Source organism: Curcuma longa, chromosome 5, assembly GCF_044706935.1.
Source record: "Curcuma longa cultivar G26 ecotype Majalengka, Jawa Barat chromosome 5, ITB_CL_G26_1.1, whole genome shotgun sequence".
Lineage (NCBI taxonomy): Eukaryota > Viridiplantae > Streptophyta > Magnoliopsida > Zingiberales > Zingiberaceae > Curcuma > Curcuma longa.
Window position 1 is genome coordinate 11073127 of NC_133865.1, and position 20138 is coordinate 11093264.

Here is a 20138-nt window from a genome sequence, read left to right on the forward strand (position 1 = left end):
TAAATAAACTTACATTCACATAGGCATTTTAAAAAATTCGATAATAAACATCTTTTTATACTATATCATCTAAAAAATCGAATTATATGATAAAACATTTTTTAAAAAGACATTTTCTCATATTTTGGAAGAGTTAAATAAAAAAGCTTTATGAAGTCATGGTAAACATTATACTTAAATTTAAAAATATCATTATAAGAATTTTTGAATTATTTTGATACATGCAGGAGCAAGAAAAAAATTAATTCTCAAATTTCTAATTTTTTTCAAAACCAAAATATGCTCTAATGTGTAGAGGCGCAAGGAAGGTCTCATTTTTTTCATTACTCGTTCTAGTATTTTTACATTATTGTGTAAATTATTATGAAATAAAAAATATAGAATTTACAATTAACTAAGATAAAACATAAAACCAGATGATTGAATATTAACAAATATAAACAAAAGAATATTTGTTACTCTTTCTACTGTTTTTTCCTTCAAAAGTTGAATAGATTATAGTGTAAATTATTATGAAATAAAAAAGTATTGAATTTACAATTAACTAAGTTAAATTCTAAAACTAGGTGATCAAATTAATTAACAAATATAAACAAAATAATATGCATATGTTTATAATCTTATTAATTTATATGTAAAAGATTAATTACAAAGAAAAGTTAATTAATTGTTACAACTTATACAACAATAATAACCACGCCTTTATTCCACTAAGTGTGGTCAACTATATGATTCTCTTACATCATTGGGTTTGATACCTATCTATATATATATTTAAATAAATTTTATTTTATTTTACTATTGCTAAGTCTTTTTTGATCTTCCTCTTCCTCTTCCTCAATTAATCTACGTATTGGTTATGGTCTTACATCGCCTAATTGAGATATTTGTTAGTCGCCTAAGTACTTATCTTTACCATTTTAAATGTATCTTTAAGAATTTTTTTCAATAGGTGCAACTTTGACTTTCTTTATAATGTTCTCATTTCTTATCGTATTCATCCTTATATGCTCACACATCGATCTTATAACATAGCATATCTAATCATTAATTTTTATAACTTTTAAGTTTTAGAGACACTTTATGATCACAAAGAACAACAAACGTTCTCCTTCTCCATGTTAACCATTATGTTTGTATGCTATGTAAAACATCTTTATCAACTCTTCTATCCTTTTATAGAAGTCATCCTAGATACTTAAAGTTCTCAGTTTCAATTAATTTGTCATCTTCTATCTTTACAATTGCCTTGCTACTTCTACTACTATCTTAAATTCTATATATTTTGTTTTTACTCATTCCAACCAAGATTGGAGGTTAACCTTTGTCTTCACATGTCTCATCTACTGAATCAATGTCATCTGCAAATAACATGTACCATGATAATGTATTTTGTATGTGTTAGTGTATTCATTCTTGACGAGTGCAAAAAGATATGGACTAAAAGTTGATCTTTGATGTAACTCTATCTTTATAGGAAAAATTTTGGTTAATTTGCATGGAGTTCTCACTCTTGTTATTACATCCTCGTACATGATTTCCCTCAGTGTTCCGTTATAAGTTTTTTCTAGGTTGATGAATACCATGTGTAAGTCTTGCTTCTTTTTTTTGATACTTTTCAATCAATTGTCTGGTAGTGATATAACTTATATCACTCTTTCCTAAAGTTTTATGGTATTATTCATTAATTTAATGCCCCCATACAACAATAACAACAACCACCAAAGCCTTTATCTCACTAAGTGGAGTCAGCGATATGAATCCTTCTGACATATAGTTTGCATAATTTTATACATCTTTATTTTTACACAGGGCACTAGAGTATGTAGTATGTATCCTCCACTGATCACTCTTTTTTTTTATTTCAATATCAAGTTAAATAACTTTGTAAGTTATTCAGTATCCTTCCTAGATAGTTCCATACTTCTATTGGAATATCATCCGATCACATTTTCATTTTGCATCCTTCTTGTTTTACTTTTTAAATTTGAATTCTCTAATAAAAACATAAATTTCTATACTCCCATGTGTTATTTAAATTTCCTAAACTAAGTTGGTCATTTAAATCTTCATTAAAAAGTTGATGGAAATATATTTTTCATCACTTTTTTATTCGTCATCCTTCACTAATACCTTATTGAATTCATCTTTAATACATCTTATTAGTAGATTTCATCTTTTCATCCATCTCACTTTAGATATTCTATAGATGTCTATTTCTTCTTTTGTATCAAGTTGTTGATATAAACGTTTATACGTTTATAAGCTTTATTCTTGGCTTCACTAATTTCTTTTTTGATCTCTTTTTTGGCCACTATATATATATATATATATATATATATATTATTCTTACAATTATATAGTAATTTATAGGCTATACTTTTTTCTTTCAATTTCTCGTGAACTTTTTTATTTCACCATCAAGATTTTTTATTTAGTGGTGCCTATCCTCCCTACTCATCAAGTACATTCTTGGTCGTTGTTTTCAAATATGATGTCATCTTATTCAATGTTGTATTCGAGTTGTCATGTATTTCTCTTAGTACTTATGCTCCTGTCCTCTCCGTAACTACACTTTGTTTCACATCTTTTAATTTTCACTACTTAAACCTATGAGCCATACATATTTTTCTTTTATTGATACTATGGTTGAGGCACATATCGAACACTGCTAACTTATGTTGGACAGTGCCTTTGCTAACTTTAAAATTTTCCTATCCTTCTTTGTGGCTATAGTAATTAAATTTGTGATTTATTGTTCCCACTTTTGAACGTAACTAAGTGTTTTCTCTCCTTGAAAAATTATTAGCATTATAAGCTCATACCCCATCGTGAAATCCAATATAATTTTTTCTTCATTTTTTGTTATTAAATCATGACCCCCATGCACCCTATCACATTCCTCATTTCTTACTTCTACATGCCCATTTAGATTTTCTCCTATTAAAATCTATCAAAATTTTTTATACTTCCTTATATAGGTCTTATCAAAATCTATGTTTAATGGTTTCATTTAATCTTAATTAAGGTGCATATATGCTAATTACATTGATAGTTTCTTTTTGTTACCATATTTTGGAAGTTATACTCCTATCTCCCTAAATACTCCTACTGCTTCATATCTCAACGAACTATCTTAAACAATTCCTACTCCATTTCTCATTTTACTCTTTCTTGCGTACCTCATAATTGAAAACATGAATTCTCTATCATCTTTGCCTTCTTCCTTACCTATTTTATCTATTGTAAACACAAAACATTAACTCTTCTCTTAATTATCATATATACTATCTTCATTACTTCTTATGCTTTATGTTCCAATACAAAACAATCTATATTTATTATCCAATCTAGGGTGTGATAATTCTTACATATTTTTTAATGCATCCAAGTTCTCATAGAAATATATCGGTCTTTGTTAAGTCGTTGCAGTCGGACCCTACAACATGTTCCTTTCGAGGAACAACCTAGTATTCACATAATAGTTTGATGGATTGATAGATAACATTTGCATATGTTTTACACTGGCCAATAACCTATTGCAACGCTCCTCCTTTATCCGGACTTGAGACCAATCATGACAGAATTTATTTAATTAAATAAATATCAAAACTATACCAACGCCACATGATACAATATTGAGATCATATTGTTCTCGGTTAAAGACCAAAATTCTAGCAACCAAGCTTGAAATGCTAGTTTGCTCACAACTCTTAGATTTAATGTTCTATCTTAACAGGAAAAAATAACTTACATAATCTCTTACATATTCCCTAGTTTAATGTGCTCAGAGGTTGTTAGGTTGTGTGGGCTACACACAGATAGATTAAGGATATTAAGTTTTATATTTTTAGAAAATCCTATGAAATACATTTTTTTGTTCCCTAATTTACTGTGCTCAGAGGTTGTTAGTTTCGTGGTTATCCACATAGATAGATATTATTATTTTTTATTAAGTCCTATGAAATATAATTTTCTATAGCATTTTATTCTCAAACTTGATGAATTTACTAAGCCTGTCAACCAAAACTTAGGAATCTTGTTTAGATGCCTTAGTGGCATTAAGTATCTAGGTTTTGTTTTACTGATTTCCAAGTTTGATTTTAATAATATTATATATTGATCTCCGAGTAAATGTACTTCGAAGGTATAGATTTGATCCCTCTATTTGCCACCTTCCACCTATATAAGATGAGAATTTTGGTGAGCGTATTTGAGAGATTTATATAAATCACAACAAGTAATGCACATCGTAAACATGAGTCAAGTTGGGATATTTGCATTTTCCCCAAGTGAAAATTAAACTATAATAAAATCTATCCTCACTTAATGGTTCCGTTTATATTATAAAAAATTGTACTAATGCCTACATCAAGTCAATTTTAAATTAAAGGGAGTTATTTCCATATTAAGGGATATTCAAACCGTCTCTGTTTGTTGATTTTTTTAATAGGTCATGCTTTGGCAATAATGATGCCTACACTTTCCTCCATAGCGTTGCTGACTCTTCAATTTGAGAATTTTTTGATATACAAACAACCCTAGCTTTCTTTGAAATCACTAAAAGATACTTAGTCCAATCGAAGGAACGCAAATATTGATAATGCTTGGATCATGAAATACAAAATTCATTGCATAACTGTCTGGATGTTTTCAAAAATATAGCTACAAATGTGAGTATCATCATCTCTAGTAGCACACTGTGGCTGCCCAATATATGCCCATGCTCAGCACTGTAAAATGATTTAGATTGTCTCAACAAGGTCATGTTCTTATTGGCAGGGATGAATAATTTAAGATTTTAGGATCTGTTTAACAAATTTAAGTTTTAATTTTTTTTTTTTTTTACAAATCTATCAAATTTTACTAGTAACTAACAACTAGATCACTCGCACCATATCTTAGGACTAGTAGTCTCTTTTCATTTTATAAAGGGGTTCTCCACCACTCCTGTAAGGAATTTTTCAATTTTAATAAATCTCGTACTTCTTTGTGAGTTTTCTTTCTTTGTGTGAGATTGTTTCATGGTGCAACATACAGTTGTTGCAAGTCTGCAAATAATCAAGAAGATGCAACATACATGCATGTTTCCTGTTGGATTATTCTGTTGTGCAGTGTTTCTAATTTTTGTACTTTGATTGGAAGATGATTGCCAAATGTTACCTTCATATATATCTTAGTTTATAAATATTCATTTAGATTAGGAAAGAGCATTTTCATAAGTTGTTGCAAACACCTATTATAACTGGTCCAGAAATTTGGATGGTTCAGTGCTATCATCATGTGAAGGTAGTATTGTTCCAACCTCATGGTTACTTCCTCCTGATGGTATGCAATTTCTTTTATGTTGTATTATATTGGCTACTACATGAATCTGTATGCTAAATCATGTATGATAATGCCGGTGGTTTAGTGCATACCCAGCAAGAAGCCTTTTTTCCTTGTAATGTATGTTTTATTTATTTTAGATATCATTTCATACCTTTTTCCTTGTAGCTCTGATCTTCAGATTAACACAAACTTGGTGCTCTTCATTTTTCTGTAATCTGTGATGGGAATGATTGATGTGACACAGGATAATTATTTGGAGGAGGCTATGAAGATGAGGAATCTTCTCGAAGAGTTTCATGGAAATCATGGTCTTCGAGCTCCCACCATCCTTGGTGTGAGAGAGCATGTCTTTACAGGAAGGTAAGCTGTTTCTTGATCGTTAAAATTTCTATACTAGTTTTCCTTGTACCATTTAATTTTTTATTGGCTGATTTTTTTTTCTCTCTCCCTTTTCTCTTGTTGTCAGCGTCTCTTCACTAGCTTGGTTTATGTCAAACCAAGAAACTAGCTTTGTTACTTTGGGACAACGTGTTTTGGCATACCCTCTCAAGTAAGTATTGCCTTTTCAACTCACAACACTGCATCATCCAGAATATTCCACTTATGTTTATTTTATTAGTTCGCTAAGTTGATTTAGTTGAGTTAATCTGATCAGACTATCGAATAACTTGATAGTTCCTGTTAAGTGTTATTTGAGATTTAATAGATATGTTTGTCCCCTAGATCAAATGGTTCTTATTTTCTGGGCTTTGTCATTTATCTGTTTGTTTATGCAAAAGATAAACTGTGGCATTTATCAGGGTTCCTAGTTCCAAATAGCCACGGTGCTGATAACATATTTCATCCTCTGTTTTTTCATGTTGTTACGTGAGGTAGAAAAAGAATATATCACTTTATTGAAAGATGAGGTATATTCATACACAAGATTAGACACCCATCTTAGGAAACTATTTACAATTAAGAAGTTAATAAAACTAATTAATAGCTAACATACAACTTCCTTCAAGTTGGAGCATAGATATTAATAATGCCCAACTTGTTACAAAGATAATCAATTTGAATCCCATTTAAAATTTTTGTGAAGATGCCCTCTAGTTGTTCATCAATCTTCACATATCTTGCAGAAATCAAGTTTTATTGAATCTTCTCACGATCAAAATGACAATCAATTTCAATGTGTTTAGTTCATTCATGAAACACAGAATTCGATGCAATATGAAGAGTAGTTTGAATATCACACTACAGTTTTGTTGGTACTGAAGTCTTAAATCATATTTCAGTCAAGAGTTGATAGATCCACATTTTCTCACATAGACTGTGCCATAATCCTATATTTTGACTCTGCACTGTATCGTGATACAACATTTTACTTCTTACTCTTCTAGAAGATTAAATTTCTTCCGACAAAGATACAGTAACCTGAAGTAGATCTTCTATCCATTTTAGAACTTGGCCAATTTGCATCTGAAAAATATTCAATATGATATGTCTATGATTTGCATACATGATACCTCGTTTGGGTATCCCTTTCAAGTAACACAAAATTTGCTCTACTACTGTCCAATGATGAATTGTTGGAGATGACATAAACTGACTGACAACACTAATCAAATATGTAATATCTAGACGAGTTACAGTAAGGTAATTCAACTTCCCAACCAATCTTCGATATCTCTCAGGATGTTCGAATAGTTCGCTATCTTTTGTGAGGTGCATATTCTGAATCATTGGAGAACTATAAGGCTTTGTCCCTAATTTTTCTGTCTTAGTTAATAGGTCAAGGACATATTTTCTCTGAGATAGAAATATACCTTTTTTACTTATTCTAACTTCAACCCCTAAGAAATACTTTAGCATCTCTAGTCCTTTGTGTGAAATTGTGTATGAATAAAAGACTTAAGAGATGAGATTCCCGTAATATCGCTTCCAGTGATAACAATATTATCCACATATGCAACTAACAGATGATATCAACTCTTGATTGCTTGTAGAATACAGAATGGTCAGATTTCCTTTTCATCATATCAAAATTTTCAACAACCTGACTAAATTTTCCAAACCAAGCATGAGAACTCTGTTTTAAACCATACAAGGACTTTCGAAGACGACAAATTGACCCTGACTCCTCTTGAGTAACAAAACTAGGAGGTTGCTACATATACACTTCTTCCTAAAGATCTCCATAAAGAAAAATATTTTTGATATCAAGTTGATGTAAAGGCCAATGATGAGTGATAATCATTAAATAAACAATTGAATAGATGCCAATTTTACAACAAGAGAAAAAGTGTCAGAATAGTCCACACCATAGGTCTGAGCAAGACCCATTGTGACAAGACGGAGTTTCAATTTGGCAACTGACCCATCCAGGTTGACTTTAACTGTGAACACCCATTTGCATCCAATAACTTGTTTCCTTTAAGGTAAATCAACCAAGTCCCAAGTGTCATTCTCATCTAAAGCATTCATCTCCTCTATCATTGCATCATACCAACCAGGATGAGATATGACTTCACAGACAATTTTAGGAGTAGAAATAGAGTTAAGTGAAGTAATAAAAGAACAAGAGGATGACGACAGGCCGTTATAAGAAACAATAGAAGTAGGATAGATACATTGACGTTTACCTTTGCGTAACATAATAGGGAGATCATCGCTCGGGATTGGATCAACTGACGAAGGAGGAGGTGCAGGACTTGAATCAAGAGGTTGACGCTTAGAGTAGACTTGAATAATAGGACGCTTGACAAGATTCGATTCTGAGATGAGTGTAAAGGATTTGACAGAATATATCAGCAAATCATCATCCTCCCTCTAACGAGTCGGAATATATGAAGATCGAAAATAAAGTGTATCTTTTATGAAAATAATATCAATTGAAAAAAGATATTTGTTAATACTTGGACAATAATACCTATATCCTTTTTGAAGATGAGCAACCAAGGAAGACACATTTCAAAGACTTGGGATCTAATTTAGTAATATGCAGACGAATATCTCGAACCAAACAGGTGCAGATGAAACAACTGCTTATTGGGAAAACGTATTTCGATAGGGATCTCACCATGAAGAACAGAGGATGACATGAAGTTAATAAGAAAACATGTTATAGAAACTGCATCAACCCAAATACTTTAGGAACATTCATTTGAAATAAAAGGGCCAAAAATATGTATGTTTTTACGTTCTACCACACTATTTTGTGATGGAGTATCAATATAAGTGGTTTTATGAAGCATATCATTCTGCCCATATGAGATTGAAATAAATTGGGCGTATATTCTTTGACATTATTACTTCGCAAGGTACGGATGGACATATCGAATTGAGTTTTAATCTTAGTGTAAAATGCACAAAATAGAGAAAATAACTCAGAACGATTTTTCATTAAATATAATCAAGTTACATAAGAATAATCATCCACAAAAGTAACAAAATACTAAAATCCAGATTTAGACAAAATAGGATAAGGGCCTCAAATATCAAAATGGACTAATTCGAAAGGAATAGTAACACGTTTATTTACTCTAGGACTCGAATTAAGACAATGTTTTACAAACTGACACGACTCACAATCTAATGAAGATATCTTATTATATTGTGGATAAAACTTTTTGAGCAAAGGGAGAGATGGATGCCTCAACCTACAATGAGTCTCGAAAGGAGAAGTGACACTCGAGCAATAAAAGATTTTGGGAACGATGTATCAAGAATATAGACGCCTCCAGACTTATGCCCTTTATCAACAATTTCTTTGTCAAAGATCCTGAAATAAATAATTATCAGGAAAAAAAATGAGATGCAACAGTTAAGATTACGAGTTAGTTGACTGACAGAGAGCAAATTAAAGGATAAATTAGGTAAATATAAGACAGAGGACAGAGGACAGAGGAAGCAAATGGGTAGTATTGATAGTGCTAGAGCCACGAATATAAGATGGTGACCTATCAGCAAAAGTAATGGTAGAAGTGTTAGCTTTGGATTAGAAAGTAGAAAAGAGACTAGAATTATCTGTCATAAATCCGTGATACCAGAATCAATGACTCATTTGGAGGATGAGGAAATAAGACATGCATTATGTTTAACCTGAAATAGCAATAGCAATGACAGAGGAAGATGGAGACTTGAGTGATTCCGGATATTTTGAGAACTTGGCAAATTTATTTGCAGAGATAAGAACAGATTTATCAGAGACATCATTGGTGGGCGCAATATGAGTCAAGTGTTTTTGTTGATTTTTGTACTGAAGTTTTGTACACTCAAATTTTGTGTGACCTGACTTATGACAGTAATTGCGCACAATACCATCAAAATTCAATGTTCGAATTTGAAAGTCCTATGAGTCTCCTCTTTTGTTTCCACTGTGACTAGTTGATCTTCCAGGCACATAATTAGTATTGCAACTTACCAAAGCACCATTAAGCGGAATAGATATAATACTTTCTGTACAGAGAACACGGCTAAATACATCTTGTAAAGAGAAAACTTTAAAACAGAGAGAATTTGTGACTTAGCAGACTCAAAATCAAGAGATAGGCCAATGGGGAAGCTCATGATTGCCATCTGCTCTCATTGGCATTCTTGAACCTTCACATCAGGGCTAAAGGGCAGTAGCATATTAAGCTCCTCATATGTCTTCTTGAGTGTCATAAAATAATTGATTAAAGGCTGATTTTTTCCCACAGGAAAAGACTTTGCAAACCTCATACATGCGGGAGAGATTTCCTTTTTCAGAGTATAAAAATTTCAAATAATCCATTAATTCTTTAACAAATTCATAATGATTGATCAAATCAATTACCTCACTATCAATACAATTTCGAATCTGAAGAAATAAACGAGCATCTTCTCTAAGTCATGTCTGCTTTGAATCATCTCTAGGAGGATCATCTGTCAAATGATCATCTTTATCAATACTCCGTATATAAAGACGAACCGTCTTACTCCAATTCAAATAGTTTGAATCATTCAGCCTATGGTCTATGATTTTAGACATCACAGATATCACATTCATCATAATAGAAGACTTATTCTCAACCATAAGATTTTATTCCAAAGGAATCCAATAAGAAAAGAATCCAAAGGAAGACCAAGACACAACGGCTGATGGGTGGCGAGATGAGCGTGGGGTTGTAAGCTCGTCGAGTTGGTGTGCATGCAGACAGGTGGAAAACAAGAGGGTAGCAGTTGTTGCGAGGATGGAACCCTAATTTCGAATCTCTAATGCACTGATACCATGTTACTTGAGATAGAAAAAGAATATTTCACTTTATTGAAAGATGAGATATATTTATATACAAGACTAGAAACCCATCCTAGGAAATTATCTACAATTAGGAAGTTAATAAAACTAATTAATAGCTAACATAATTAACAAATATATACTGCTATATATATATTATCATATATACTGCTAATACATATAAACTATAAACTGTGGGTATTGATAATGGTTCCATAATAGCCCTAGCAGTTGACAGCATACTTCATCATACCCCTAGTACCACATCATAGTAGTCAAGATTCAGATCTTTTTTGGTTACTGTCTCAATCTCATGTATCAAAGTTTACTGGTCTATGCTGTCTGATATGATTCCTTTATAAGTTGATTTTATCATCAAAATATTTACGTTTTGTTTTGACTATCATAGAGTTGTTATCCTCTCTTTACCTTTGCATGGATGGGTTGTTGTGATTAAGCGGGGTCAATTTTTTAGAGTTGTCTTCTAGTTTGTAAGAGGCAAACACTTGTTGATAGGGAGGTCATATGAGAGTAGGTGCTGGTGAAGTGCTGGGTTTAAAGTTGTAGAAAGCCTTATCTCCACAAGAGTTTATTGGGATTCATTTAATTTTTCTCAAATTATCTACAAATTTCTTTCACTTTTGTATCATTTCTAGCCAAAACTCAATTTATCTGGTTAGCTGCCACTCACAAAGGTTTTATCTAGCCATTAAGCTTTTGGTAAGGCTCCATGTCATTAATACATAGGCGATTTAGATCGTAAAATTTTTTATGGGGTGTTTATCCTCTCACCTTTAATTTATTCAACCTGTTTAACTTTGGCATCCATTCTAAACGAAGAATGTATACAAATGTGTTGTTTTATTTCTAATGTGCATTTGAGTTAAATAGTGTATGAAAATATGTAGAAAGCAAGAGAATACCTGATTTCGTATGTCTCCTGTGTATTTCCATAATCAACACTCGAGGCCTTATAATCAGATTATTCTGTATCAATTCAAGGGCAACTCATAAGTTCTTGTCTTCGTTCAAAGTCCTTGACCTTCACCCACAGAAGGGAGCACCATTTCAAATTTATTCCATGCCAATTGGCATATGGAGAATTTTCATTCCACTCACTGACCAATACTCAAGAAAGCACGAGACACCTTGACATGGCCACGAGAAGCACTCACCTTTCTACTCCACGAGTGATAAAGTATACTAGGGTACAACGTGGCGAGACTTCTTTGAGGTACACAACTTACTCCTCTTGCTCCACCTTGTCTGCCTCCTCTACCTTGCGCTCCACTTCCTCTACCTATCTTGCGCTCCACTTCCTCTACCTCCTCAGAGTGACTGGTACTCAATAGTAATGGAACAAAACTGTTCCATAGCAGTATCATGTATCATTTTGGTCTCTTGCTGAAATTCCAAACGAGGTTAATACTTTAAACCTTGGAAGGGCATTTTTCAAATACTTTTAGATCAGACCAAGGACGAGAGATTCAAGAACCCAAGTTAATTGTCGGAGCTGGTTCTTGGCAGGACCATCTATGTGAATATTTTCTCTGGTAGTTTTGAACCTTGGTTACACCTAGGTCAATTTGGTTGACTCTCCCTCTAGATAACTGTGGTCCATGTGCCAATCTATGGTCTGCAATACATATCATGGACTTTTGCTGATATGCATATACGATAGTTTGCAGAATCAGGACTGAGATTTGAGCAACAGAAATCAATATCTGAAAAGAGTTTTCTCAATTAATTTTTTTATATCAAAATTATTATTTCATGTCCTTTATCAAATTTTATATTAGCATTAGTATTTCTCATATAAATCTTTTATTTCTTTATTTTATAGTTAACATTTTATTTATGTTAAATTAACCTCTAATTTATGATATAATCTATTATCTCATTAATTATATAGTCTTTTTTTTAAGTACCAAATTTTGTTGATTACAGTTTTATTTACATGGTGGTTTGAAGATGGACATTAGCAAATATATGTTGATTTTTATTTACTGGGAGAGATATGGGAAAAATATATATTGATTGTTATTTAACAGGAGAAAAATAGTAATCTCTCTCTCTCTCTCTCTCTCTCCTGGACTCAGTTAGGATCAACTTCTCTTTTTTCATATTGGAAGATATGGTTCACCTCCGTCCATTGCTTATGCTTTTCTTGGCTTCACTTTTTCCTACTTTCATTTTTTACAATTAGCTATTCATAATATAATCCCCTTCTTTTCTGATTCTACTTTTACATTTTTAGAATTTTTTCCCTATATATATATTTCTCTTTCTAATTTAATGGCCTCACTTATTATTTGTTATATCACTTTGCAGGGTCCGGATGCACTATGGACATCCAGATGTTTTTGACAGGATATTCCACATAACTAGAGGTGGTGTAAGCAAGGCATCTCGCGTAATCAACATCAGTGAAGACATTTATGCTGGTATGTTTTGTGAAAATTCAATATTCTTTGCATGTAGGTGTGTACATATTCTTAAGCTTTCTTTTTTGCTTTAAAATTCTGTAGGTTATTTACAAAAATGGTGATTTCTCATTTGCTTAGTGTGTCAAATCTACAAAAGTTTCATAATTTTATTGCAATTTATTCCATCCATCTGCTTTTGCTCTTGGTCTTTAAGTGGTTAGTATTTACCATCTATGAGTAAATATTCTTGCAGGATTCAATTCTACATTGAGGCAGGGGAATATCACACACCATGAATATATTCAGGTTCAGTCACATTGTCATTTTTTACTCTAGAGTAACAATATTCTTGTTCATGTTTATAGAAACTTTGCTTGTAATAGGTTGGAAAAGGAAGAGATGTTGGGTTGAATCAAATTGCACTTTTTGAGGGTAAAGTAGCTGGTGGAAACGGAGAACAAGTACTGAGCAGAGATGTATATCGTCTTGGGCAGCTTTTTGATTTCTTTAGGATGTTGTCATTCTTCTTCACAACTGTTGGCTATTATGTGTGTACGATGGTACTAACCCTCCACCCATTTTTTCTTTTACCTTTCAGTGTTTCTAGTTTTCTCTTTGAAGTTGTTTAACAGATTTTTCTGAAATTTGCATGATGATGCAGATGACCGTTCTTACTATTTACATTTTCTTATATGGAAGGGTATACCTGGTATGCCATTTGCTCTTCGTAACATATACAATAATTAGTTACTGCAAAAGACATTGAGCTTGATCTACCAATTTTCTGTTTGATATTTTGACAAGCTTTGATCTGCTGAACAAACTAGCATTATATAGTCTTTCTCTTTTTGATGCATCAATTTGTCATTGTTATCCTGTCTTAAAATCATAATTTGTCATATTTCTAGGCACTGTCTGGACTAGATTCTGAAATCTCGAGGAAGGCAAGAATTTCGGGCAACACTGCCCTTGATGCTGCTCTGAATGCTCAGTTCTTGGTTCAAATTGGTGTTTTCACAGCAGTACCAATGATAGTTGGTTTTATACTGGAATTGGGGTTAATGCAGGTCTGTCTTGCTTTTCTGTTTTATAGTGAAATGTTTTCCCCCTATTATCTGTTGAATCTGCAAACCTAATGATCTGGTGGTTGGTATGTGTACTAGCAAAATGAGAATTCTTACCGGATAATATTGTTTTTTTAGGCATATGATTTCATTCAAATTATCAAAGTCGTTGTCTGGTTGTCTCCTGATATTGTTCTAAGTAGAAAAGGGGTTTCCTTCCTGAGATGGATATTAGGATTGTGAGATGAGCCTTCACATTTAACTATTTATTGGAATACACTATGCAAGATTCAGGACAGTTAGAGCTCAAATTCTAGTCTTCTTCTTTTGTTCAAATTGTGTTGGTTTAATCAATTATTTGTTGATATAATTGTGTTTGAAACAAGAATTTTCATCTTAAAAAATTTGTTTACCTCAAAATGATTTGCCCAATTATTTACTTTGAATCCCAGCGTACATATATTTAATGGTCAATTTGGAAATGTGTTTTTTTTGTGGATATAATTTTGTTTGGAACAAGAAATTTCATCTTAAACAAAGATTGTCTGCTCAAACTAATTTGTCGAATTATTTGCTTTGGATCCCAATGTATATGTATTTCATGGTTTGAAATCTCGTATCGTGCTGAGTGAAACAATTGAAACATATCGTTCCAGTAAATCACCGAAACTTGATACCACTTGGCACCAACGTTCAAAATCTTGAGCCATGTTGTAGTTTCAGCTTTGACTGAAAAGGTACTGTTTTAGCATCATGTCGACGTTTCGATGCATAGTGTCCGTGACAAATTGGAGGTTGAAGGAGATGAAGCTGAGTGGCATCGCATTTTGATAATTATCGGAATAATATGTTTCGACCATTTTGCTCAACATGGTATAAGATTTAGAATCATGCCCGACATATACAATGCCTTCTTATACTTCTTTTGTTTCCTTCTTCAACTCCAATCAATTACTAACACTATGCATCGAAATATCAGCACGATACCAAAACAGTATCGTTTCGGTCAATATTGAAACTTCAGTAGGTTTGAGATTTTAAACCTTGATATATTTAATGGTTAATTTGGAAATGTTTATCTTTTATTTTTTGATATAATTGTGATTTAAACAAGAAATTTCATCTTAAACAAAGATTGTCTGCCTCAAACAATTTTGTCCAAATATTACTTAGAACCTAAGTTCAGCGTATATATATTTAATGGCCAAATCTGGAAATGCTTTTTTTTGGAAATATTTTTCCAAAGTAATTAATTCTGACATGATTGGATTCAATTTATATGTTTGCTTATGTTTTTTAGCTCAGTAGATGCATCATTTATTACAAATATACAAGAATTTAAAGTATTATTGTAAAGAATTAGCATTTTCAGATTGAATATCTGTCTAATTTAAGTATATAAGTATCACTGTTAACAAAAATTGTTCTGATTTTGATTGGTCTTTTTCATGTCAAACTGTTGCAGGCTGTCTTCAGTTTTATTACCATGCAATTCCAGCTTTGTGCAGTTTTCTTTACATTTTCCCTTGGAACAAGAACACACTATTTTGGTAGAACAATTCTTCATGGAGGTGCTAAAGTATGTCCTTTCAACTAATTTACTTCCATAGTACTTAATGCCTTATCTAAGCAAAGTGACTTACATATATTGCAGTACAAGGCGACTGGTAGAGGCTTTGTTGTCCGTCACATCAAGTTTGCTGAAAATTATAGGCTTTATTCTAGAAGCCACTTTGTCAAAGCGTATGCTCTATTATTTTCTTGCTTGCTACACTTGTATTTGTTCCAGGAATACCTGCCACATGTTGACTGTGAAGGTTTTGTTATTGCAGACTTGAAGTTGCACTTCTTCTCATTGTGTACATTTCATATGGATATACTAGGAATGGTGCATCCTCTTTCATTCTTCTTACTATCAGTAGTTGGATTCTAGTTATATCATGGCTCTTCGCTCCATATATTTTCAACCCATCTGGATTTGAGTGGCAGAAGTAAGTTACTAGTGAAAAATTTGCCAACTGATATTCTGAATGCTTTTTTTAAATAACTTATTTTGCCCTGAGCTAGGTTTTTATATATTACTATTTAATGTCTTCTTTCAAGGACTGTTGAGGATTTTGATGATTGGACTGCATGGCTCCTTTATAAAGGTGGTGTTGGAATCAAGGGAGAATATAGCTGGGAATCTTGGTGGGATGAGGAGCAGGTACTAACTATGCTTATGATGCTTCTTTAAATGTCTTAGACGTTGGTCTTCTAGTCTCTTCATCATATCAGAGTATATCCTACTGTATAAGCATAATCATAATAATCAAAGGGGCATATTAAATGATCTCAACTATTAAATTTAATAGAAGTATAGTATTTTAGATTTACTATCCAACAAAATGTAAAGAATAATGGTGTATTTTGTTTGTGAGAATAACTATGTTTGGTTGAAAAAATTACATTGGATTTGGAATACTTATTCCGATGGAATAGTTTTTCCAATTTTAGAATTGAAGAAATAATTATTTCTTGCTTTATTTTAGGAATGATTATTCCTTATCTGTTTCATTTTCAAATAGCACATATGATGGACCTAATTTGGTGGACTGGACCAGCCAATTGGGTTGGCCAGGCTTGTTGAGCTAGAGGGGAGGGGTGGACAAACTAACAGTTACGGTGGTCTAGGTGTGCTTTTTTAGTTGGGAAGGCTTGACAGGCTGGTCGAGTTAGACAGGCCGGTCAAGCTGTGCTGATCGATTTAGTTTTTAGAATCAGATGGCCTTAATCATTTGGGTTCAAGAGAGTTTCTAATTACACTTTTTGGCACATTGCAAGTCAATATTTGAACTGCTGCTTTTTGTTGAGAAACTTGTGTTGAAACTTTTTTGGTATATCATTCTCTGCTTTGAATGGGCCTAACCCCGATACACTTGTTGATCTAATGTGCAGAAACTCATGCTTCTATTATCTCATGAATGCTCAAATGCTAGCTGTCATTATGTTATCTGATGTAAACGCCTAATAGAAGTTTTGAGAAACACATTTCTAATGTATCATTTCTGCAGAGTCATATACAAACACTTAGGGGGAGGATCTTGGAGACCATCTTGAGCCTCAGGTTCTTCATATTTCAATATGGGATCGTCTACAAGCTGCGTCTCACTGGATCTGATACTTCTCTAGCTGTAAATTTTCTCCATTGAACTCCTTTAATACCAGAAATGCTAAAAAAGGGTTGCTTGTAGTTAAAATCCACAATGGGATGAGAAAATGAAAAATACTACTATTTAGATATGCTAAGCGTTGCTTCAATAGATGATAATATGAGACAATAGATTAACTTGATGGACTTGTTCAAAAACTCTCAATGTAATTAGATTGGTCGCACCAATTAGGGTTGAAGGTGTTAGGATAAGAGGGTGATTAAAGAATTAAAAGTGACAAAATGCCATTTTACGTCCATACATAGAGTTCAGTGGTTGGGTAAGATTTGTATTGCCAACCCTAAACAGTGCGACTCATGGTTTACTGTTGTATGATGCTGACACATGGTACCATATTATAGTATAGATGCTGAGATAAAGCTTGTTCAGTCTTAATTGTTTTGGTCAGCAAATGAGCTTGTGTGTCTGATCAAGCATGAAATTTCATCATGCAATGCAGCATATGTACATGTCTTCATTTGCTCCTTTGTTGTCAAACATCATATTTTGATAAGTGTAATCATATGCAATATATTATTTATGCAATCCTATCCAGGATATTCTAATGCCACGAACATTGCCTGCATAATTACTTAGCATTAAATTTCTAGGTCTATAATGTAGGATTAATTGAACCAAGATTATTTTTCAATTTTTCTTGGAACATCTGTTAAGACCAAATGGTAGACATTTTAAAGTACATGTTCGAGTATGATATGAGATGATTTGTTTCTTTTTTTCATTGCTTGTCTTTGCTGAAGTTTTCTAGCTTTTCAGGTTTATGGTTTTTCATGGTTGGTTCTGTTTCTTATGGTCTTGATATTCAAGGTTAGCAACATTTATGTTCTTGTTTTTCTAAGTTAGCACAGATATATTCTGAAGGATTTGAGCTCTTATGCATAATGACTTCCATTCATGCCTTTGAAGGTTTTCACTGTTAGTCCAAAGAAAACTGAAATTCAGCTGATGATGCGATTCACTCAAGGAGTTACTGCCATAGCGCTCATAGCTGGACTTGTTCTAGTCGTTGCCTTAACAAGACTGACAATTCCTGACTTGTTTGCCTGTGCCCTTGCAGTTATACCAACTGGCTGGCTCATACTATCTGTAAGTCTATAATATTCTTTTCATATATTGTTTTAATGGTGTGCTAATATAGAACTTACCTTATTGTGGATATATCTATTGTCTAAATAAGATTATTCTTATTTCATTTACCAAGCGCTAAGGTTTCAACTCAGAAGTTTCCGTATGGTATATGTGAACCATTTATTGGTTTGTTATTCACAAACTTCTTTTTATTTAAATTCAAATTTAGTGCAATTTTTCTTAAAAGATAAATAATAGGCTAGGTTCAGCAACCATTATATAAATAGCATTCGATATGTGAAAAATTCATTTCTGTTCAGTAGGCTTTTGACTCAGTGTTTTTGTTGTTTGGTTTAAGACTTTGGGTTGGTTTCTGATGGTGCAAATAGTTCATCTTCCATTTTGTTTTAGTGCATCTAAGAAGAAATCTGAGTGTGCTTCCAAAAAATTGAAAGATGAGAAGTGAAAGGTCTAAAACTAGAAAAAAAAAAAAAGAGATGTTTCTTCCAATTACCAAGTAGTAACAAATAGAAAGAACGTAGAGAAACTAGAAGGATATTTTTCTTAATAGAACAAGAAAGTAAAGTGGATGGAAAAAAATAAATCTGAGTCAGAACATTACAAATAGACGAGTTAGAAAAATATCAAGGAAAATGAGCCATGGGAAGAACAGGTGTGAAATCATAATGAATTAATTACCTGACAGCTGCAGAGGCCCATCCTTCATGAGACAAATACCACCACAAAAAGGAATCCTAGAACAAGTATCTATACCATTCTGAGAACCAAACCATGAAACAAACTGTAAAATTAATGCATACACTCCTGTCTCTTCCTGTTTTATTCCATTCTGGAAGAATAATCATTCTGATTTACATCATATCACGACCCACAGTAGTAGGCTTTCATGGTCATCTGTCAAGTCATTTCCCAAAGGCACACATTGGAATCATTACTACTTTTATGAATAGGTTCTCAGCTCACGTGGTGTAAAAACTGCTTATGAATTCTTATATTGTCAGATATGTTACAACCTTCCTATGTCAGTAATTGTTCTACATCATTTTGTTTCTCTTATTTGTCAGTTGACTGTTACATGGAGGACTTTTGTCAAAAGATTGGGACTATTGGACTCTCTTAGGGAAATTGCTCGACTGTATGATGCTGGAATGGGTGCTGTTATCTTTGTTCCTGTAGCATTTCTGTCATGGTTCCCATTTGTCTCGACCTTCCAATCTCGTCTTCTATTCAATCAAGCATTCAGCAGAGGGTTGGAAATCTCCCTCATCCTTGCAGGGAACAAGGCAAATGTGCAAGCTTAAATCAGTCTTTTGGTTATATATCTACACACATTTAGGGGGGCTATGGTCATGGTCCCCAAAACATCTTCTAATGTAGTGAGGCAACTGAGTGTGATATACAGGATGTTTTTGAGTTGTTTAGTATTTATTTTGTATTGCATTTTATCATTTAGTTTTTGAGTTGCTTATACCCCAACTTTTCAGCTGTATATCTTATCTTTCGCTTCGTTTAAAAGCATAATTTATTAATTTTATTTATTACAATTTAAAATAAATTTATATATATTTTAAAAAATAATTTATTAAAATAATTATTTTAATAAAATAATTTAATAAATTAATAAATTTTATTTATTAATTTTATTTTTAAAAATTTAACATAAATATATATATATTTTTTAATAAAATAATTATTTTAATAAAATTATTTGTTAAATATAATTTATTAATTTTATTTTTTAAAATTTAACATAAATTTATATATATTTAAAAAA

The 20138-nt window shown here is 32.4% G+C and overlaps 1 protein-coding gene across 1 annotated transcript in view; it reads left to right on the forward strand.

Moving 5' to 3' along the window:
* Positions 1-19847, forward strand: part of LOC141829494 (callose synthase 10) — a 119908-nt gene extending 100061 nt beyond the window's left edge. Inside the window, exons 37-51 of the mRNA XM_074716984.1 lie at positions 5576-5691; positions 5798-5881; positions 12905-13017; positions 13253-13305; positions 13383-13559; positions 13661-13708; positions 13908-14066; positions 15529-15642; positions 15718-15806; positions 15896-16054; positions 16167-16269; positions 17117-17236; positions 18032-18082; positions 18182-18361; positions 19429-19847. Of these exons, the coding sequence (XP_074573085.1) occupies positions 5576-5691; positions 5798-5881; positions 12905-13017; positions 13253-13305; positions 13383-13559; positions 13661-13708; positions 13908-14066; positions 15529-15642; positions 15718-15806; positions 15896-16054; positions 16167-16269; positions 17117-17236; positions 18032-18082; positions 18182-18361; positions 19429-19665 (1803 nt within the window). The 3' untranslated portion in view covers positions 19666-19847. The remainder of the gene's footprint in view (positions 1-5575; positions 5692-5797; positions 5882-12904; positions 13018-13252; positions 13306-13382; positions 13560-13660; positions 13709-13907; positions 14067-15528; positions 15643-15717; positions 15807-15895; positions 16055-16166; positions 16270-17116; positions 17237-18031; positions 18083-18181; positions 18362-19428) is intronic.
* Positions 19848-20138: the final 291 nt, after the last annotated feature.